Below are 23,862 nucleotides of genomic sequence, written 5' to 3' on the forward strand. Positions count from 1 at the left end.
ATTTGCACCGTCGTAATTGAACAATGTGTAAAAATATCGGATTTATTAAATATTTCTTAGCCACAACATGCAGTGTACATTAACATAATACTAGTACTAACATAATTTAATACCAAACAAGCACACCATGGTAACTCCTGTGACTCATATTCTGTGGGGCTGGCTGGGCTTGGCTCCCTGCTCTGGGTGTTGTGACCTCCAGGGTTGCGGCATAGCTCAGGTTTGGTCCAGCCCCAATGGGGGGCCATCCCGGTCAAATGTGAGTGGCACTGCAACCTGGCGCATGGGGTCACAACACCACTCACTGAAATTTGGCCCAGATGATCTCCCGTCATCATGACAAGGGGCGGCTAGGATAAACCTGAGAGGACCTGCAACCCTGTGCACCAGGTCCCAATGTCTGGAGTGGGGAGCCCTGCAGGATTGGATCCACAGGAATGGTGAGTGTAGTGTGGGTTCTGCAATCACCTCCCCTACATGCCTCCAGGACCTTCCATCCTCCTTGGCAGGATCCCTCCCACCCTGGGCTTCCCATATGACCCTTTGACACATTCTGGCAACCTAAATTTGGATCAAGAGAAACCCCGGTTCATTTGAGAAACCCTGGACAAAGATTTTCAGATGTACCCCCTTAGTAGTATTACAGTCTATTATCTGTAGGACCTTACCAAATTCACGGTCCGTTTTGGTCAATTTCATGGTCATAAGATTGTAAAAATAATCAGTTTCATGATTTCAGATGTTTACATCTGAAATTTCACAGTGTTAGAACTGTGTGGGTCCCAACCCAAAAGGGGATCGTGGGTATATGTGGTGCAAGGCTATTGTAGGGGGGCTCGTGGGATTGCCACCCTTACTGCTGTGCTGCTGCTGCTGGCAGGGGCGCTGCCATCAGAGCTGGGCAGCTGGACAGCAGCAGCTGCTGGCCAGGTGCCAAGCTCTAATGCCAGTGCCATTGCCAGCAGCAGTGCAAAAGTGAGGGTAACTCACCGGGTATGGGGGGAGGGGTTACCATATGCCCAGGTTTTCCCAGCAGCGTCTCCACCTGGGTCAGGGGCTGACAGATGGAGTCACAGCCTCCCGCCCAGGTTGGGGCTGACAACCGCCCTCACTTCTGTGCTGCCTTCAAAGCTGGGCTCCCATCTAGCAGCTGTGGAGCTTCCTGCAGCCGGGGGAGGTTCCCAGAGATGGGTCTGGCCTGGCTCCAGGAGCGGCCCCTGCAGGGGAACAGGAAGTCTAGTCCCTCCCCAGCCTGGCTGGGACTAGCAGCTGTAGCTCGTCCCATGATAGAAGCCCCCAGTTGGGGCACATTCAGACTTGCTCCTCCCCTACAGTAGCCAGATTCATAGATTCATAGATATTAAGGTCAGAAGGGACCATTATGATCATCTAGTCTGACCTCCTGTACAACGCAGGCCACAGAATTTCACCCACCACTCCTGCAAAAAACCTCTCACCTATGTCTGTGTTATTGAAGTCCTCAAATCGTGGTTTAAAGACTTCAAGGAGCAGAGAATCCTCCAGCAAGTGACCCGTGCCCCATGCTACAGAGGAAGGTGAAAAACCTCCAGGGCCTTTTCCAATCTGCCCTGGAGGAAAATTCCTTCCCGACCCCAAATATGGCGATCAGCTAAACCTTGAGCATATGGGCAAGATTCATCAGCCAGATACTACAGAAAATTCTTTCCTGGGTAACTCAGATCCCACCCCATTGGGCCTATTTACCATGAATATTTAAATTACCAAAACCATGTTATCCCGTCATACCATCTCCTCCATAAACTTATCGAGTTTAATCTTAAAGCCAGATAGATCTGTTGCCCCCACTGCTTCCCTTGGAAGGCTATTCCAAAACTTCACTCCTCTGATGGTTAGAAACCTTCGTCTAATTTCTAGTCTAAATTTCCTGGTGGCCAGTTTATAACCATTTGTTCTTGTGTTCACATTGGTACTGAGCTTAAATAATTCCTCTCCCTCTCCGGTATTTATCCCTCTGATATATTTATAGAGAGCAATCATATCTCCCCTCAACCTTCTTTTAGTTGGGCTAAACAAGCCAAGCTCCTTGAGTCTCCTTTCATAAGACAAGTTTTCCATTCCTCGGATCATCCTAGTAGCCCTTCTCTGTACCTGTTCCAGTTTGAATTCATCCTTCTTAAACATGGGAGACCAGAACTGCACACAGTATTCCAGGTGAGGTTTCACCAGTGCCTTGTATAACGGTACTAAAACCTCCTTATCCCTCCTGGAAATACCTCTCCTGATGCATCTCAAGACCGCATTAGCTTTTTTCACGGCCATATCACATTGGTGGCTCCCTATGATCAACCAATACTCCAAGATCCTTCTCCTCCTCCGTTACTTCTAATTCATGTGTCCCCAGCTTATAACTAAAATTCTTGTTATTAATCCCTAAATGCATAACCTTACACTTCTCACTATTAAATTTCATCCTATTACTATTACTCCAGTTTACAAGGTCATCCAGATCCTCCTGTAGGATATCCCTGTCCTTCTCTAAATTGGCAACACCTCCCAGCTTTGTATCATCCGCAAACCTTTATTAGCACACTCCCACTTTTTGTGCCGAGGTCAGTAATAAAAAGATTAAATAAGATTGGTCCCAAAACCGATCCTTGAAGAACTCCACTGGTAACCTCCCTCCAGCCTGACAGTTCACCTTTCAGTAGGACCCGTTGTAGTCTCCCCTTTAACCAATTCCTTATCCACCTTTCAATTTTCCTATTGATCACCATCTTATCCAATCTAACTAATAATTCCCCATGTGGCACAGTATCAAACGCCTTACTGAAATCTAGGTAAATTAGATCCACTGCGTTTCCTTTGTCTAAAAAATCTTACTTTCTCAAAGAAGGAGATCAGGTTGGTTTGGCACGATCTACCTTTTGTAAAACCATGTTGTATTTTGTCCCATTTACCATTGACTTCAATGTCCTTAACTACCTTCTCCAGAATTTTTTCCAGGATCTTGCATACTACAGATGTCAAACTAACAGGCCTATAGTTACCCGGATCACTTTTTTTCCCTTTCTTAAAAATAGGAACTATGTTAGCAATTCTCCAATTATACGGTACAACCCCTGAGTTTACAGATTCATTAAAAATTCTTGTTAATGGGCTTGCAATTTCATGTGCCAATTCCTTTAATATTCTCGGATGCAGATTATCGCAGCCCCCCGATTTAGTCCCATTAAGCTGTTTGAGCTTCTCTTCTACCTCAGATATGGTAATATCTACCTCCACATCCTCATTCCCATTTGTCATGCTACCATTATCCCTAAGATCCTCTTTAGTCTTATTAAAGACTGAGGCAAAGTATTTGTTTAGATATTGGGCCTTGACCTCCACTCCATCCTCAGTGTTTAGCGGTCCCACTTCTTCTTTCTTTGTTTTCTTCTTATTTATATGGCTATAGAACCTTTTACTATTGGTTTTAATTCCCTTTGCAAGGTCCAACTCTACTTGATTTTTAGCCTGTCTCAGTTTATCCCTACATGTTTTGACCTCAACAAAGTAGCTTTCCTTGCTGATCCCTCCCTTCTTCCATTCCCCGTATGCTTTCTGCTTTTTCTTAATCATCTCTCTGAGATGCTTGCTCATCCAGCTTGGTCTACAACTCCTGCCTATGAATTTTTTCCCCTTTCTTGGGATGCAGGCTTCTGATAGCTTCTGCAGCTTTGATTTAAAATAATCCCAGGCCTCCTCTACCTTTAGATCCACAAATTCTTCAGTCCAATCCACTTCCCTAACTAATTTCCTTAATTTTTGAACATCAACCCTTTTGAAATCAAAAACCCTAGTTGCAGATTTATTTTTGTTAATCCTTCCGTTCAGTTTGAACTGAATTAGCTCATGATCACTTGAGCCAAGATTATCCCCTACAACCATTTCTTCTATGGGGTCCTCACTACTCACCAAAACCAAACCTAAAATGGCATCCGCTCTAATCGGTTCAGCAACTACTTGATGAAGGAATCCATCAGCTATCGCATCTAGGAAAATCTGAGCCCTATTACTATTACTAGCACTCGTCCTCCAGTCTATATCTGGGAAGTTAAAGTCTCCCATGATCACACAGGTTCCATTAGTATTTACTTTATTAAAAACATTAAAAAGGACTCTATCCATATCCAAATTAGATCCCGGCAGTCACTAGCACTACCATTCCCCAAGCACTATCCCAGGGGAGGCTCTAATAGTTTTCTTCCCCAATGTAATTTTTGCCCAGACGGACTCTATCTTATCCATTTCATCGCTTCTTATTTCTTTACATTCTACCTCATCATTGATATACAGTGCTACTCCACCACCTTTACCTTATTTCGGTCTTTCCTAAACAGCACATACCCTTCAATACCTGTTGTCCAGTCATGACTACTATTCCACCATGTTTCTGTTATTCCTATAATATCTCATTTCACTTCCTGCACCACTTGCTCTAGTTCTAGCAGGAAGGAGATCAGGTTTCATGATCGTTACACATTTTTCATGGCCATGAATTTGGTAGGGCCATAATTATTTGTATTGAGGTAGCACCCGGGAGCCCAGGACAGATCAGGACCTTGTTGTGCTACATTCTGTACAAACACAGAACAAAAAGATAGCTTGTAAAGTTCCTGGGGGCAGAAATTAAGAATACCTTATGCTACAATCCTGTCGTTTATCACAAGATAAGAAGGGTCAGAACATGGAAATCTTATAATAAACAGCTACTGTAGGAAGTGCTATTTGTTATTCAATGTATAGCATGCTTATCTCTAAAAAGAAAAGGAGTACTTGTGGCACCTTAGAGACTAACAAATTTATTTGAGCATAAGCTTTCGTGAGCTACAGCTCACTTCATCGGCCACAAGTACTCCTTTTCTTTTTGCGAATACAGACTAACATGGCTGCTACTCTGAAACCTATGCTTATCTCTGAATCACACTGAACCAATTCTTCAATAAGATATCAGGAAGCATTGTGCTGCTGTAGGTGCTATCTTTTGGATGATGTGTAAAACTAAAGTTTTGACTACTTGTGATCATTAAAGACCTCAAAGCTACTTTTTGCAAGAAAAGGATTTGGTAACGTTGGTAGGTTGGCCCACATTCTATCTTTGGCAGTTACGTCTTGCCTATCTAAATTTCTCCTTGCAGTGTCATTGATATTATGTATAATTTCCTATCCTAAATTTTGTTTAGCTTTTTTGTGTACTGTATAACAGTTGCTGCTTTCATCCAGCAGCAGACAATTTTGGTGATAGGTGATATGATCCATACGAGTAGTTTGGATATCAATTTAAACTGCTAAGGCGCTTTGAGACCTTTAATGAGCAAATCACTTTGTAAATTAATTACTGCAGTGCTACTGCTTTCTTGACTTTGCTACTTCAAGTTCAAACAGTTTTTCTCTACAAATCTACTGCTGGAAATATTTTAGTAGAGCAGTAAAGTACTAAAAAGCAGATATATCCCTGTAAGCTGGACACGCTGGGGCTGATTTGCTTTAGTGTGCAGCTTAAACTATGCACTGCAGCAGTATGTGCATGTGTTGGAGGAATAGTGGGGGCTGTAAACAAGATGATTCTTTGCCCCAGCTTCCAAGCATTTAAGCTATACCAGCTGTGTCTAATGCTTGTGCATTCTCTCACTCTCTGGCCCAAATGACATGAGAGAGAGAGAGAGAGAGAAAAACCAACCAACCCATGAGCACAGGGATGAGAATGACTCCACAGTCTGGTGGTTAGCGCACTCAGCCAGGAGGTGTGAGACCTGGGATCCAGTCTTCCTGCTCCAGACATTCTAATTATTTATCCAGAGTGCAACAGCTTCAACTGGAGAGATTAATGAAGCCTCTCATCAGAATATCCTGTAGCCAAATGGTTAAAGCATTCCCCTGAGAGTTGGCAAATCCTTTTCTTCCCACCCACCCCCCTCAGGTGGAGCATGGACCTGAACCATGGGTCCTCCATATCCCAGGTGAGAACCCTAACCACTGGGCTAAAAGATATCAAGGAGGTCTTCCCCTCCCACAGCTGTTTTGTGTGAACTCACCTGAGGGGCCCAATCCAGCAGGTGGCTTCTCAAACATATACCGGATTGGACCCCATATGTGACTTGGGTGGCCAAACGAAAAGCCTATCTTCCCCTTTTTTTAAAATCACTCTTGGACACAGGCAGGGAGATAGGTGCCTGAATACCTAGTGGGAGGCAGCAGTGTGTATGCCCATAGACAGAAACATAGGTGCCTAGGGAACTTTTACTGCAAAAACTTAGGCAGCAAGTGAGTTCGGGTGCCTACAGGGTTTGGCAGGTAGTTTTGTGCATCGAACTGGTGCCAAAACCAGGTCTTAGGCACTTAAAATAGTGAATTAGGTACCTAACTCCTTTTGTGCTTTCAGGTCTATGTCATTCCATGCACTATAATCACAATTACTGCAGGTGCAGTAAAACATATGACTATCTAGGGGTTTGTGTAAAAGGCCTGATGAAAAAATCAGCTTCTGCAGAATGTTGTCAGAGGGGCCACCAATTGCCCTGTGTCCCTGTCCATGCAGATATGAGTTGGAATATTCCATTTGTAATATTATGTCTTGCTATTTTTTTAAAGGTAAGCAGAGCTATTGATGGTGCAGGTTAACTAGGTTCAGACTTAGGTCGATAAAGTAGGTTCCTGTGAGAGCCGCTCACATTACATCATGTTTGGCCTTTCTTCTGGGCTATTTGCTAGCTGTACATTTCTGAAACTGAACCCCTCAGATTCAGAGCTTCAGAAAAACTGTGGGCAGCAATACTTTGCTGATTAGATAATGCACTCACGGCATTCACTGTGTCACATATCAGAAAATTTTGAGATAGGCAATGCTGTTACTTTGATGCTCTTCATAATAAAGCTATCCTAAAATGGAGGACTGTTTCAGCTAGCTCCATTAAAGTGAATTCTTAAACAATAGTCTGGGCCCCCAAAAGCATTCTTGTGGAGAAGTCATCCTGTAGCTTGATGAAATTATCACCTACATAATGACTGTATGACATCCACATTAACTTGTAATGAATCTCTCAAGAGTAGTAACATTGCAATAAGTACCAGAAGTAGTATTGATTATGCCCTTATGTTAAGTGTTGTAGTATTTATGAATTAATAACATGAAATTATTATTAGAGCTTTTTTGTGCCTTAAACTATTTACTATTTACCTTTTATAGAAATAAAGAAAAATAGTAATATAATGGTAAAGTATCATCCTAAATTCTGGACAGAAGGAATTTACCAATGTTGCAGACAAACAGAAAAGTTAGCACCTGGCTGTGAAAAATACAATCTTTTTGAAAATAGTAAGTACATATGTTTTTCCTATATTATCATTTTAGCTTGATTTTCATCTATCTACTTATATGACCCTTATTATCATAGTATCTGAGCGCCTTTCTTATTAAACAAATCTAATAAATCATGAGTGAACCATGTAACACTGTTGCAAAAAAAGCAATCATTCTGGGATATATTAGCAGAAGTGTTGTAAGAAAGACACAAGACTTCTGGCTGATTAGGCCTCAACTGGAGTATTGTGCCCAGTTCTGGTGGCCACATTTCAGGAAAGATGTGGACAAAGTCCACTTTAATTGGAGAAAGTCCAGAGAAGAGCAACAAAAATTATTAAAAGTCTAGAAAACGTGACCCTTGAGGGAAGATTGAAAAAATTGGGTTTGTTTAATCTGGAGAAGAGAAGACTGAAGGTAAACATGATAACAGTTTTCAAGTACATAAAAGGTTGTAACAAGGCGGAGGGAGAAAAATTGTTCTCCTTAACTTCTGAGGATAGGACAAGAAGCAAGGGCTTAAATTGCAGCAAGGGTGGTTTAGGTTGGACATTAGGAAAAACTTCCTAGGTGTCAGGGTGGGTAAGCACTGGAATCTCCATCAGAGATTTTTAAGAGCAGGTTAGACAAATACCTGCCAGGGATGGTCTAGATAATACTTAGTCCTGCCATGAGTGCAGGGAACTGGACTAGATGACCTCTTGAGGTCCCTTCGAGTCCTACGATTCTATGAGCCTGATATTTTTATCACTTAAACCAGTGGAAATTAAGAATAACTGTGTTGGAGTCAGTATAATTACACCAGTGTAAAAATGATAGAAGAAGAGAATCAGGACCAATAGATGTAGGGAAATAGGACAAAATTTCCATAAATGTGTACACCAGACTTTGTGTGCCCAAACCTAGCTGAACTCTGATTTCCATATACATGTTGCTGTTTGCACATGTAAATCATGGATTGTGAATGCACAACAGTATAGATGCAATCTGGCGTGCAAACTGGCCCCAACTATAGTAAATACTACATCTGTATGTATAGAATTAATTTAAACCCTGATTCAGGAAAGCATCCATATTAAGGAAAGCACTTAAGCACGTGCTTAAGTCCAGCTGAAGTCAGTGGATTTATTAGGGCCTTAAATGGCAACAGTGTGGTCTAGCATATTTAGAAATGTGTAAGGCCCGATTAATAAATTATTATTATTTATACTGTAGCACCAAAAGGCCCCAGTCAGGATCATGGTCAGCCTGATTCTGCTAGGCACTATACAAACAGGAAGATAATAATCCCTGCCTTGACATATGTACGGTGGTGTCCTCCAGGCTAAATAGGACTGAGTTTTTAATGTAAAAAAAAACAAAGAAAAAAATGCCTCTTTTTGGGTGAAGGAGCTGTGGCGGCGAACAGACATAAATCTTTTCAAGCCTTCTCTATATATCATAAAGACACAAAAAAAGGGCTCAAGTACCGAGTTTTTCCAATGCCTCTGAGTATCTCCTGAGGTCTTGAGGAGGGAGATCATCTCCTATTCACCACCTAAACTGTGCAGGCAGGAAGTTTCTTTTAAATTTAATTTTGAATATTCTTTTGGTGGGTTTTAGGCTTTTAAAAAGAAATTCCTTTTAGTTTTTATCTTCAAATTACTGCTGTATACTCACAATTTTAATGTCAACTTAATGATTTTTTTCCTGAGATGGACTTTACATTTTCTGTGGATAGATGTAGACTTCAGTCTTTAGGTCTGCCAGGCATGCACTTTTCCACTAAGTTCAATTTACATTTTGTCATACTAAGTATGGGTTTACAGAGCTTTTTATCAGAGCTGTTTTTGTTTTCTAGGAGTTAAAAGTTTGTACTAATTGGAGGGCTGGTTAAGATGTTAAAATCTTGTCTGAATTTTAAAATCTTTTATATTATTGTTTATCAGTATATTTATAAATGTAACATAGTTACTTCTACTGCATTGCTTTTAGGCATAAGGAAATCACCCTCTTCAATACCAGATACAAATAAGGTAGGTGGAATCTTCAGAACACTGAGTAGTTCACTGCAATTGACTGAGAAGCGTTTTGTATACAGTACTTAGGCTCACTATAATATGTTTCTTTCAAGGATTAGGGTCCAATCTTGCAAGCACTGCCAGGCATAGAGCCTGATCCAGCTCAAACCGACATCAATGGACTTTCTATTAATTACAGTGGGATTTGGATTGGCCCATAGCGATTATTACTTTGAATAGCCCTATTGACTTGAATTAGAGTACTCACCATAGTAGCCATTATGGTTGGGGATAAATGTTTATAAGATTGGGCCCTTTTTATAGTTCATCTGTTATTTAAAAAAAATAAGCCAGTATGTAAAATGCTAAACAAATTTGCCTAAACTGTTCAATACCATACATGTAAAGAGAACCCTCTTCTATAACAGGACACCTAAATATTCAGCTGTCTGTTAATAAATAGGGAGTTGTGCACTTTGTTGTTTCTTTAGGCCGAGTTTATTGTATATACCAGGGGCTCCTTGCATCACTCTATTCTCCCCATAAGCTCCCAGTGTGCCACCCACTCATCCCCCTCTATTTCAGGGCCTTGCTGCAAGCTCCACCCCTTCTCTCATGCCAGGGACTCTGCATTACACCCTGCATTCCTCCTTTCTCCCCATGCCACAGCTTCTATGTGCCATCCATTCCCTTTTCCCCCATGCCAGGAGTTGTGTGTGTACCCCATTCCCCCTATACCAGGGTCCTCCATTCTCCTCCCACCCCATGCCAGGGGCTTGATGTGCATCCCTTTCTCTGCCTGCCAGAGTCCTTCAATCTTCCCCTGCCCAGGGCTCAGTATCCCCCCATTCCTCCTCTCCTTATACCAGGGTCCCCTATTTCCCCCTTCTACCCTTGCCCCCATCTTTCTTTCCTCTCATGCCAGGAGCTCTGTATGCTCCCTCTTTCCTCATGCTCCTGCATTCCCATCATGATAGTGGTTGGGTGCCCCCCATTTCCCCCTCACCCAATGCCAGGATCTCCCCTAATTCTTCTTTCCCCACCATTATTTTTTCTCTTCTTTCTGAGTGGAAGATAAGTCACTGGGGGACCTGGGGTGGCAACAGGTTAAACTCTAATGGGAGGATAAGCAGAACTGAGATTAGGGTATTGTTATGCTTAGAGATGTTTAATGGGTGACATCAACCAGTTTTTTGCTCTCTAGAGAGTTGCAGAGGTGTTTGAAGCTTTGGCTGTGCTGAACAAATGGCAGGGGCTACGTTTCCCATTTTCCCCCTTCAAATTTTTCAATTTTCCCCCAAATCAGCAGGGCTCTGCTCATCGACGTCTACAACATTTCCCTCACATTTTGGAATTGATCACCTCTGGCATTCAGAAGTTATGATGTTACACCCAAATGCCTTCAAGTTGAGTGTAGGGCCTTGCAGCTCAGCTAACTAGTTATTGAATGAGCTCAGAACTGACGCGACCTTCATCTTCAATGTCTTAATGAGTGTTTTGCTTTGCTTGAATGGAATACCAGTAATTTTATCTCATTTTCAGCGAAGGCCTCCACCACCTGTTCCCCCAGCTGAGGAAGATGAAGATGAAGATGAAGAAATAGTAGTAGCAATGTATGATTTTCAACCCACAGAGTCTCATGATTTGAGACTAGAGAGAGGTGAAGAATATACAATAATTGAAAAAAATGACATTCATTGGTGGAAAGCAAGAGATAAATATGGGTGAGACGCATTTCCATCCTTTTTGCACCCACTGCACTATTGAGTAAGACTATTCCCTTGTTGCAGTAATTTATGTTGATTATTCCTGTTAAATAACAAGAATAATGTAGCTAAAAACTAGATGTGTTTTGCTGCCCATATCTGATTTTGAGCCACAATCCTACAGTCTGATCCATGTTCATCGACCTTTATGCCCACACGGAATCCCTTTAAACCCAGTGGGGCTCTGCACAAACCAGTTTGCAGAGTGGGGGGCTTTTATGAGTAAATTTCCTGCGATATGTCAGAATTTTTAAAACTAAAATGTACTCAATTTTAATGTTTATAGAAAAACAAACCACCCCCCCCCCACCTTTTCCCATTTATTTTAAAGGTGTTTTAGACATCTCACATTGTCTTAATGATACTCTTCATGCTCCAACATTCACCGCTTCAATATTGAAAATTGTTCAGGGTAATTTTGAGTTAGTGAAAGACAACAGGGTTGTTGTGGTGATATATTTTGGGGAACAGCAGGCATCTCAGTTCTCCTGACAATCTCAGTCAGAGTATATCCCCAAGGATGGAGCTAGGACCACCAAAGCACAAAGCTGGCATGGAAGCATAGGGCTTCTCATTTTGTCCTGTCCTGCTGCTTTTTCTACAGGAAGAGTGGCTTGGCTCAGTATTTTAACTTTGACCCTTCTGCATTCAGTGTACCCTCATTAGATGCAGGGAAGATGAGTCAGAATAAAAAAACCCACAACCCTCTATATAATGAGAATCGGAACTGGTCAGTGATAAGGTAAAAGAGTGCTGGTGACCTTTACTAATTAGCAGTGTGAAGAACTGTGTTTTAAGGATGCATTCTGTATTTTGTTACCCAGATTGTATCATGATTAAAGTTTATGGCGCAATGTTTCTCTTATTCTTTCTAGAAGTACAGGATATATTCCAAGCAACTATGTAACAGGAAAGAAGTCCAACAACCTTGATCAGTATGAGTAAGTGAATATTAGCATAAAAATGGGGAATAGGATAAAATAAACCTTAAGCTTTAGCAATTGCAAGAATATATTTTACAAATAAATCTGTGTAAATTTATAGATTATGTAACTAAGATCAGAGATTGAACTTTTTAAAAGATTCGAAATACATTTTTTTTCTGATTTCTTCTTTCTCTGTCACTGTTTCACAGTGGTGAATATCCTGATTTACAATGATAGAAATGAGAGGAGATTCAGGCATGTACTTTTGAGTCTAAATTTGAGCAACAGCAAAGAAGTATTGCTAGATCAAGGGAAACATTTAAGGAATTTCATCTGTTATAAGTCTGTGTTGAATTTTTAATGTGAAGTGGTATGGTCATCTGAAAGGAATCTGACTGTAAAAGAATAAAGTAGAGTCCTTTATTCTCCACTGTACCCAAGCAATGAACATAAGCAGCACAATGAATGTAGATGACCAGAGAATCTGGACCAATAAGTCCAAATTTGAACAAAAGAGATATCTGTGTGCAGTTTAAACATTAGTGCATTCAATCAGCTCATCAACTATAAACAACTGGAAATACAACAAGCATTTTACTAACAATATGGGTGATTATGAACTACTTATGAGAGACTTAAGAGGATGGAAGTTATGAAGCTCTTCTGTAAGCCTGTTTCTTCAAATTAAAGTTTTGTTTTAAAATATCAGGTTATGAACAAGAGCAGGCATAAACTACTGTGCTGATCTATTAAAAACTTACTAAAGTTTCATATGAACTCATACTAAATAAAATCAAACTGCAAGAAAAGATATGTAAAGCAGTTTATAAAACCACATTATTAATTCCAAAACTTTGGTAAAAATTATTTATGACTCACATTTCTATTTTTTGGCCAAAGATAGATATTCTTTAGGGATTCATTTTCTCATCTTTATTAGATGTTACTCATTCTTTTCCAATGTTACTCCCTGATCTTTGAGACTTTTATTGAGAGTTTTGCCTTGCTCTGTGCTATGAAATTAATAAGGAGAGATAGGAAGAAATCATGCTGAATTCTCTGGTGTAACGACTTTGCACCTCGTCACCTGCATGCTGTAGTCTGGTTCTAACCAGTTCAGGGAGCATTACTCTGGTGCAAAAGAGAGAGCTGTTAGAGATTTGGCCTTGTAGTATTACTTTCTAGTTTTGCAGAGCTGATGTAGGGGCCAGGCTTGTTTGCTACTTCTTCCCCAACCTATTCCCAGTGTAGCAGGAGAAAGGGGGCATAGTCGGGACACTCCATACCATGCCAATCCCCAGCTGTGTTTTTGACTGCTGTGGACCATCAGTTCCTGGCATAAATTTGAACAGCCCTTTGGCTGTTCTAACCTAGCACATAGGAGTGGCTGTGCACCGAGCTAACACCAAGATCAGGGTATGCAAAGGTAAACTTTGATTCACTCCTGACTTGCACTCTGAATAGATCAGTCACCCTCCAAAATCTAACCAACAGACTCATACAGTGTTGTTGAATTAAAAAACAACTTACTAATAAGCCCAATTAGTAACTAGATTGGTGTGTAAACAGCCTGTTCAAGATTTAGTTAAGATTTTCAGTTGCTTATGGTCTGTTACTGAAATGACAGCTGTTAATACACATATTTGACAGGTAATCTGGTTGCAAAGTGAGTTATATTAACTGAACGTTATTGCACTCCATGCTTTTGTGAGAGCCTATTGGGTTTATTTCAGAACTGTTCTGTCTATAAACTACATAATGTAACGATGACTGAACCTTCTTGTAAATTCACTATCGTTCGATAGATTCAGTTCTTGTTCTCAAGTACTGCAAAATATGTTGACTCTGTTTGACTTCCTGTCTTAGTAACTTCATAACACCTTGTTTTTTGTAAGTTTTTTTTAATTGCTAATATCTTTAAGAGTTTAGAATTTTTTTTTCAGATGGTATTGCAGAAATCTGAACAGAAGTAAGGCAGAGCAACTTCTCAGAGATGAGGTAAGTATTTGTATTATTGTATCAATCCAGCACAAAGTTGTTAACAAGTGGAATTCTCTTAAGCTGGCTCCTCTTATTAAAAATGAAATGATCAGTTAATTCTGACTCATGCAAATATCAGGGAGCACAAGTAAAAAGAAAGGCTTGGAGCCTAAAATTTCATTGTGCTTGGATTTCAGGATAAAGAAGGTGGTTTTGTGGTGAGAGATTCTAGTCAGCCGGGTTTGTATACAGTATCCCTTTATACAAAATATGGAGGGTAAGTTACTGTTGCCACTAATTACAGTTTCTGTTGTGAATTTGATTTGCATAGATACACGAGCTCATAGGTTACAAAAAGGAGATTTATTTGTTCAACAAAGAAATAAGACCAATATTTTAAAGGGTGAATGCCTAAAATTAGCCCCCTGAATCCACAGTTAGGCAACTAAATGTGTAACCTGATTTTCAGAGGTGCTGAGCACCCACAACTGTTACTGGGATCAGTGCAAGTTGAAGGTGCTCAGCACCTCTTAAAATTGGACCATTTGTTGAAGTGGTTAACTTTAGGTATCCAACTTGGAAGTTTTGGCCTAAATTTTACAGCCTTTATAGTGCCGTTAAGACAAAGCCCCACTTTGGGAGTGGTGCAAATTCCTACTGCGCCAAAAGGGTCTCTGAGACACATTGTGCTTAAAAGAACTGCAGTGCCTCCAGAAGCTTCAGGGAGGGCAAGGAGAGCAGAGCCAGTGATACCTTTGAAGTGGGTACACGTGCTTTAATCCCAAGGAACCAGTGATACTGAGCAATACATAGGGGTGAGCCCACTCATCACCGCTTCTTCTGGACACAGTACTGCCACTGTGGGTGCTAACTTTACACAGTCTTTGAGCTCCATGACCACAGTGATTGTTTCCAGCTGCTGTATGGGGGGGACAAAGCAGGTGGCCATTTGTTCTCTCTTATCCATTTGGCAGGGATAGATTCAGTTTTATATGTATAGGTGATTTTATTTCCTATTTACCAGGTACCTCTCTTCAGGATTCATTCCTAAAAATGCCATCATATTTTAATTCTTGTTTTTTAGAGAAGGTTCATCAGGAATAAGACACTACCATATAAAAGAAACAATGACATCACCAAAGCAGTACTATCTAGCAGAAAAACATCTTTTTAACACCATTCCAGAGATAATTGAGTATCATAAACATAATGCAGCAGGTAAATGCATCTGATTTTTCTGTCAAGTAAATAGAAGCAAATTGAATAGGAAGATGATGCCATCTTAACATAGTCTCTCTTCAGACCATAAATGCCCTTTAAAGAGACTATGAGACACTGCCTTTTACAAAATTTTCTGTTTATCGTGTCACTCTAAAATGTTTGTTAAAAAAATTCTTTACGGTTCATGAATAACCTCTAAATTTTACACGTTGAACAAACTCCTCATAATTAGGGAGTGTTCAGAACTATATAGTTGTTTCTTTTTACTGTACTCACTTTTCATTAAATTTTGAATCCATCCAATATCTTTCATTAACTTACTACACAGTGGACTAGATCCCTGGCTAAGGTTTAGGAACAGACAGATAAGACAATGGAGGGGCTCCAAATGTGTTGTAAAGCTCACCTTTGCATTCCCCTGATCCTGATGCTGCTCTGTGCAATATTAGTACCCCAGAGTAACCTGAAGGCTTCAGCCAATACCAGGTACTAACAGATTCAAGGGTCTGAATAGGCAGCTGGGAATTGATATATACATATCCCAGCAACACTGTCTATGCCAGCACTCAGGAAGGGGTGGTTTCGGAACATGTACACCAGCCATATGGCACCAGACGATCCTGCTGGCACTGTGGTGATCCTGTAGCTGGTTATGCTAGCAGACAGAATCCACTGGCCATTTAGTGCACACTCCAGGATCTTGACCAGTGTACAGAAATTAAAACAATACAGTGATTTTCCCTCAAGTCCAGACAGTGGTTGATCCCATCTCAAAGGATATATCTGCAAGATGCTTACATCAGATTTGAAGGGACCTGGGATCCCCTGAGAATTATCTGAGGAAGTTTGGTTATATTATTTTAATATAAATAATTCTAAAATAATAAATCTGGAATCAAGATAAGTGCAAATTCCTCTCCTCCAAAAAACAAAAATGATTCTTATTTATCATCATAATTTTAGTTCATTTTAAAAAATTATTGACTTGGTTATTGTTCCCTCTATTTTATCCTTTATTCATTTAATGTCATTATCTTTTCCTAACCAGGTGTTAGGAGAATATTTAGTCAAAATGGAGTTTGAATAAAAGGGATTTTATGTGAGTGACTCCTGTTATTATAAATGAGAGCTGCATGCACTACTCACCAAACATACTGATGAGACTATACCTTTCCAACTTGAGCTACAGTAGGTGCAGTCCCTCCTCAACAGCCAGTGGTGTTCAATTTATTAAGCTAATATTAAACATTCAAATTGATTTAAGAGTGTCCACATGCTAGATGCTAAATGTACATTATTTTAGCAATAAAAAATACAGAGAACTTGTAGGCCACATTTAAGAGTTCTTATTTTCAGAGGGGCTGAATGCTGACAGATTCAATTTTTAAGAACATAAGAACGGCCATAATAGGCCACACCAAAGGTCCTAGCCCAGTATCCTGTCTTCCGATAATGGCCAATGCCAGGTGCCTCGGAGGGAATGAACAGAACAGGTAATCATCAAGTGATCAAGACAAAGCGAAGATGTATACAATACATCAAGAATAAGTTGAATTCTTCTTTTTTCTAGAAGAAAGAACTGTCACTATATTCTCACTTTTATTTATTTATATATTTTGTCCCCCCACTTGCATTGACCTGTGACACAAAGTACCTTTCCTAGACTTGAAGAAGAGCTCTGTGTATGTTCAAAAGCTTGTCTCTTTCACCAACACAAGTTGGATTAATAAAAGATTATCTCACCCACCTTGTCTCACTAATCCTGGGACCAACATGACTACAACTACTATATTCTCATGGTTATCCAATATTATAATGCACAATAAAAATATGAGTGACTTGCTGCCTAACACTATTTTGGGGTAGACTATGTTCCATTTATAAATTTTCTCCAAATTTTAGGTCTTGTTACACGGTTGCGATACCCAGTGACTCCAAAGAAGAAGCCTGCACCAACTACTGCTGGGTTCAGCTACGGTAATAACACACCTTCATAAATATACACTAATTTCCTAGAAAGTGACATTGTGTAAATCTAAATTGACAAAATATATACTAAAACTGATGGAAATCTCTAATTTTATATTGTGACTGCCTGCATTAATTCTTTAAAGCCTCACAGGAAGAGTAGATATGGAATCCAGGTGTGTCAGTAAATGCAAGGACTACAATGCTCCTGAAGAAAGTGGTAGGAGGGTCTGTTCCTCCACAAGAATTCATTGCCCCCTTCTATTGCCCCTAGGGATGCCTGGAGATCTGCATGGTTATAGGGTCATGCCCTTTCCTCCTTTGCAGGCCCTCAAACTCTTTCTACTACTTAAATTTGGCCATCCCATATTTTGTTTTGGCTTTCCATGGGGTGGGATGGAATGGAATGATCTGGCTCATACTTAGCACATCAGACATTGTGCATCTCTAGTTTATGATGCTTAGATGAATTGACAAAATTTTAGTTTAGGGCAGTTTTCTGATTCAAGTCTAATACAAATGATAATACAATGTCAATCTATATAACAGGAGTCCAGGATTGGCACTCTGTATCACTCTGAAGCCTGTTATGTCTTAGAGTCAGTCTGAAACAATGGAAGCAGCTACAAGCATGGTTGAGGGTTCTTTTTGTTCAGAATACCATCAGGTTCAATCATCACTGGATTTTGCAGTCTGCTACCATCCAATTTTTAAGTTCTCAGTCACTTTAACTTTATGAATTACACCAGTACATCTATGCAGAGCCATCCCGTCCATAGGACGGACCGGGACAACTGGCTCGGATCCCACGCTTTGGGGGGCCCCACGCTTTGGGATGCAGGGTCCAGGGTGGCCTAGGGGGTTAGTGGGGGGCATGGCACCAGTAGCAGTGAGCAACCCAGCCCCAGCCTGCTCCACCCTGCCTGCTCTCGGCATCGCTTGTGGGAGGGGGTGGAAGCCGGAAAGAGGCGGGCCGGAGGCTTGGGGAAAGGGGTGGAGTGGGGGCGGGATTTGGGCCAGAGGGTGGCGGCGTTGTCCCGGGCCCTGCACCCCCCTAGGTATGGCCCTGCATCTATCCTATGCCAACTGTCTTAGACCATTGTGATGTCAGAGGTAACTCAGACCACCATACTTACTCTACAACTAATTTGCATGCCTCAGTTTCATTGGTTGTATGAGGGAGATTGCACAAATGGTGGATTAAGGTCATAGAATTTAAGGCCAGAAGGGATCACCAGATCACCTACTCTGACCTCCTGTATATCACAGGTCACCACTCCGCCCAGCACTCACACAATAATCCCAACAACTGAAATTAGAACAAGATATTACGGCCCTCAAGAGACTAAACTATGTAGATTATTTGGTCCAACTGCCACAGCTGTGTACCCAACTGCCACCTGCACAAATCAACACATCGCCCAGCACCACCCAAGAAATCAAAACAAGCATCCACACGACACAACCAGCATACACGATAAACCCAAACACACACAGCCCCTCTCTTCAGCACATACCCCTCATTTGCCACAAATCCACACAACACAACCCACACACAAATCAATGCAGCCACCCACACACAAATCAATGCAGCCACCCACACAGCAACACAACCACTACACACAATAACCTCAGACACCACTCTGAAGCCTAGAATGTCTGTTTGAGTCAGTGTGAAGTGATGGAAACAGCTACAAGCATGGTTGAGAGCTCTTTTTGTTTAGAACGGATTTATGGAAAATAAACCCTGTCAAGCTAACGTGATCTTTTTTTGATGAGATTACAAGTTTGGTTGTACAAGGTAATAGTGTTGACATAATATACTTAGACTTCTGTAAGGTGTTTGACTTGGTACCACATGACATTTTGATTAATAAACTAGAACAGTATACAATTAACATGGCACACATTAAATGGATTAAAAACTGTCTGATAGGTCTGAAAATGTAACTCTAAACAGGGAATCATCATCAAGCTGCTTGGTTCCCAATGGGATCCAACTTGGATCAATTCTTGGCTAATTAACATCTTTATCTATAACCTGGAAGAAAACACAAAATCATCACTGATAAAGTTTTCAGATGACACAAAAATTGAGCAAGTGGTAAATAATGAAGAGGACACCGATTCAGAATGAGCTACATTGCTTGCTAAACTGGATGCAAGCAAACAGTATGCATTTTAAAAGGGCTAAATGTAAATGTATACCTCTAGGAACAAAGAACATAGGCCAGGTTTACAGGATAGAGAACTCTATCCTGGGAAGCAGTGACTTTGAAAAAAAATGCGTGAGTTGTGGTAGATAATCAGGTGAATATAAGCTCCCAGTATGATGCTATGGCCAGAAGAGCTAGTGCAATCCTGGGATGCATAAAAAGGGGAATCTCAAATAGGAGTAGAGAGGTTATTTTACCTCTGGGTTTGGCACTGATGCTGGAACACTGTGTCCAGGTCTGATGCCCACAATTCAAGAAGGATGTTGATAAATTGTAGAGGGTTCAGAGAAGTGCCACAGGAATGGTTAGAGGATTAGAAAAATGTACCTTATAGTGACAGACTCAAGGAGTTCAATCTATTTAGTTTTATGAAGTTAAGATTAAGGAGTGACTTGATTATAGTCTATAAGTATCTCCCTAGGGATATGTATCTATACAGAAATATAAGTATCTACAATATTTAATAATGGGCTCTTTGATCTAGTAGAAAAAGACATAACATGATCCAATGGCTGGAAGTTGAAGCTAGACAAATTGAGACTGGAAATAAGGTGTACATTTTTAATGGTGAGAGTAATTAACCATTGGAACACTTTATCAAGAGTCACAGTGGATTCTCTATCACTGACCATTTTAAAGTCAAGATGGGATGTTTTTTCTAAAAGATACTCTCTAGGGATTATTTTGGGGATGTTCTATGGCCTGTGCTATACAGGAGGTCAGGCTAAATGATCACCGTGATCCATTCTGGCCTTAAAATCTATGAATCTATGAAAGAATATGACCAGGTTTAATTATCACTGGGATTCACAGTCTGTTACCGTCCAATTTGTAAGTTCTCGGCTTTTTTAAGCACACAACTTTATAAATGACACCCATACAAGAGCATGAACTTTCAGTGACTAGTATTTAATTAATGGTTTAAAAAACGGAGTCTGATTTTGACCTCTGTCTTGGTTAAAAGTTTGTTGTAGGCTGTGGCTGTTTCACAATTTATGAGATACAAAGATTTTTAAAGTGGTTCTAAAGTACACCTAACTCTCAAAATTTACTAGTAGTATTTTCACACACTCCTCTGTCACTTTAGATTTAATATGTTCCCTATTATATTTTAACAGTCATTGTCTTTTCTTTCTTATAGAGAAATGGGAAATTAATCCATCAGAGTTGACCTTCATGAGAGAATTGGGGAGTGGTCTCTTTGGAGTGGTGCGTCTTGGCAAATGGAGGGCGCAATATAAAGTGGCCATCAAAGCAATCCGAGAAGGTGCAATGTATGAGGAGGACTTCATAGAAGAAGCTAAAGTAATGATGTGAGTTGCTATATAGTACTTAGCACTTATACCACAGGGCCCAGGTTTCTGGTACATATGCACTTCTTTATAAATAAAAAATTCTAGCCAGGTGAGATTTGTATAACTTCTTAGAGGGATGAAAGCTACAATAATGATATGTTTTAAATCTTTTCAGGAAGCTAACCCATCCTAAATTAGTTCAGCTCTATGGGGTCTGTACACAGCAGAAGCCTATTTACATAGTGACAGAGTTCATGGAACATGGGTGCCTACTGAACTACCTTCGACAAAAACGTGGACACTTTAATAAAGATACCTTGCTGACAATGTGCCAGGATGTATGTGAAGGGATGGAGTACTTGGAGAGAAACAGCTTTATCCACAGAGATCTGGTAATATCATATCAGCCTCTTTACTACATTTCTGATTTAGGCATTAATAGTTAAGGGTAAGAAATTGTTTCTATTCTAAACATCTCTCTTTTTCAGTTACTCATAACTTTCTCAAAAATACATGCTATTGTTTAGCTGGTTGTGTTAATATTAAGCAAAATCCACAAAATTGACCCATCTGGGACAGGGAGGAATGATTGAATCTGCATGGGCAGTGTATTAAAAACCTCCTAAGTGTTTTAATAAAATTATTATTGTCAATTCTGCACAGAAAATTATGCTTTGTAGTATATTAATTTCATTATTCAGAATTCTTACTAACCACAAAGTAATTTCTCCTGCTCATTTTATAATATGTCTGTCTCCGTAAGCAAATATATTTGCACTTAAAGAATGTATTTACATCTTTTCTGTTTCATCATTGACCTTGTGACTGATCTTAATGAAACACGTACCTTGGTGAGCAATGGGATGAGGTCTGGAAAGCTCTCTATATTGGAGAATCTTACACAGTGGTTCTAATAGGACACAGATTTAGATAACATGTAGGAGTCTAAGATAAGTAATATACTACTGTTCCTCTAAAACAGTGGCTCTCAGCCTTTCCAGACTACTGTACCCCTTTCAGGAGTCTGATTTGTCTTGCGTACCCCCAAGTTACACCTCACTTAAAACTACTTGCTTACAAAATCAGACATAAAAATACAGAAGTGTAACCACATTATTACTGAAAAATTAATTACTTTCTAATTTTTACCATATCATTATAAAATTAATCAATTGGAATATAAATATTGTACTTTTATTTCAGTGCATAGTATATAGAACTGTATATACAAGTTGTCTGTATGAAACTTTAGTTTGTACTGACTTTGCTAGTGCTTTTTATGTAGCCTGTTGTAAAACTAGGCAAATATCTAGATGAATTGATGTGCCCCCTGGAAAAGCTCTGCACATCCCAGGGTTACACGTGTAACCCTTCTGCCCGTCGGAGTTGGCAGCAACAAGGGCCGGGTTCAGTATCTAGGGGTTCCATTCCAATAACGCAATGCAAAACTGGCTCAAGCCCCCACCCAGTGACCTGGGACAAATATATACCACCCAACCGGGGCGCCTCTAAGAGGCAATACTTCCCCTCTCACAAGCACAGAGTCCGAGTGTAGCAAAAGTCTTTTAATAACAGAGAGAAACAATGTGGCATTATGTTGGGGAAACACCACCAACAGGACTCATCACACAAACCATGAGCAAAAACCCACCCCAAACAAATTGCGCCATGTCCTTTCCCTTTGGTTCTTGAGTCCAGCAACCCAAAAGTCACCCAAAGTCCCAAAAGTCCAACAACCCAAAAGTCCCTGGTAAGTGCAGCTCCAGAGTTCGAAAGTTTATCTGCAGAGTTTTACCTCCCAGCCTGGGTGAGAGCACCTTATGTGATCCAAAGCCAACTGCCCTGCCTCTCCGTGGGGCTCTGTTCCGCCAGCTGTCCCACAAGTTGCTCTGCTCCGCTAGCCGATCTGCTCCATCAGTCGTCCCGTGAGCCACTCCACCTATCCTGCAATATATCTTCAGACCCCCCCGCCCACTTAACACAGCACTCAGTAACTTCAGCTCTTAGTAATTTTAGCTCTTTAGTGATTTCAGCTTGTAGTAGGGAAGCTTCAGTGCTGGTGCACCATTAGCCCAAAGTGAATTCAGCTCAGCATCCTGTAACAAGACTCCTAATAGAATCAAAATTAGCTCTGATATTCCACCATGGAGAGAGGAGAAGGTGCAATTGGTGTTTCAGGCCCTTACTAGGGACTCATACCACCAGGTACTAATGCCTGTCCCCAGCCTCTCTCCATTCACTGGGAATTTGAACCCATGACTTTTGCCTAGCAAGTGCTGCTTAGTTGATGGCGAGTCCCTCCATCATAACAAAAGGCCAAGTACAGTTCCACTGTCCTTGATTCACATAATCAGGATAATAACAGTTTATTCTTTCTGCCTCTATAACAGAGAAACTGGGACTCCTACAGCAGCCAAAGTGACCATCTAGGCAGGGTGGGTGTGCCTATGCAAATGAGATCAGCCCCTGAAGTTCTTTTCCACAACTCACCACCAGATGTCAGGGGTAGAGCTCATCCTGACTCTGCTTACACATGTACCCCTGGTTGAGAACCACTGCTCTAAAAAACTTGCATTTGAAACACTGCTTGCTTTAACAAAAGGGAGAATCAGATCACTAGAGTTGGTCTTCCTTTGTTGTATACTGTATGAATATGAATGACAGCTATACTAATGGTAATTTTCACTGGAGGCAACAAAATTATGTGTTTCTCAGAATGATGAACTTTGCTATATCATTAAGATATTAGGGTCTGATTCTCTTCTCACTTATACCCATAAATCAGATGCAACACCACTGAAATGAGTTAGAACATGTGGGAAAAGAGACTAGGGCCTGAGAAGGTTCTGATGCACTAGAAATGAACAAAATGCTAAACAGCAGGGTCCTGATTGTGATCATCACATTGAGTTTATACCTATGTAATTTCATTGCTTCAGAGGAACTATTCCTGCTTTACACTGGTGTAAGGGAGAATAGACTCAGCCCCCATAGTTTTAGTTAAATGAAGTCATAAAATAATAAAGAATATAAGCAGATAAATAATGTCACCCAGTAGGTGTCTAATTTCTGAGCCAAATTCTGATTTTTTATACTGGTGTAACTCCACTGACTTCAACTGACTTTGATTTATGCTAGCATAAGTGAAAAGAGGATCAGGCACTACATA

The 23,862-nt window shown here is 40.5% G+C and overlaps 1 protein-coding gene across 4 annotated transcripts in view; it reads left to right on the forward strand.

Annotated features, from left to right (window-relative positions):
• Window positions 1-23,862, forward strand: part of TEC (tec protein tyrosine kinase) — an 87,948-nt gene that overhangs the window by 53,780 nt on the left and 10,306 nt on the right. For 3 of the 4 annotated variants that reach the window (XM_074951446.1, XM_074951449.1, XM_074951450.1), the window contains 10 exons: window positions 7,208-7,336; window positions 9,296-9,336; window positions 10,864-11,045; window positions 11,963-12,028; window positions 13,957-14,011; window positions 14,191-14,270; window positions 15,078-15,211; window positions 17,117-17,191; window positions 20,540-20,711; window positions 20,869-21,085. In XM_074951446.1, the coding sequence (XP_074807547.1) occupies window positions 7,208-7,336; window positions 9,296-9,336; window positions 10,864-11,045; window positions 11,963-12,028; window positions 13,957-14,011; window positions 14,191-14,270; window positions 15,078-15,211; window positions 17,117-17,191; window positions 20,540-20,711; window positions 20,869-21,085 (1,151 nt within the window). The remainder of the gene's footprint in view (window positions 1-7,207; window positions 7,337-9,295; window positions 9,337-10,863; window positions 11,046-11,962; window positions 12,029-13,956; window positions 14,012-14,190; window positions 14,271-15,077; window positions 15,212-17,116; window positions 17,192-20,539; window positions 20,712-20,868; window positions 21,086-23,862) is intronic. The other variant, XM_074951448.1, reaches the window with a different exon arrangement.

Source organism: Natator depressus, chromosome 4 (genome assembly GCF_965152275.1).
Source record: "Natator depressus isolate rNatDep1 chromosome 4, rNatDep2.hap1, whole genome shotgun sequence".
Lineage (NCBI taxonomy): Eukaryota > Metazoa > Chordata > Testudines > Cheloniidae > Natator > Natator depressus.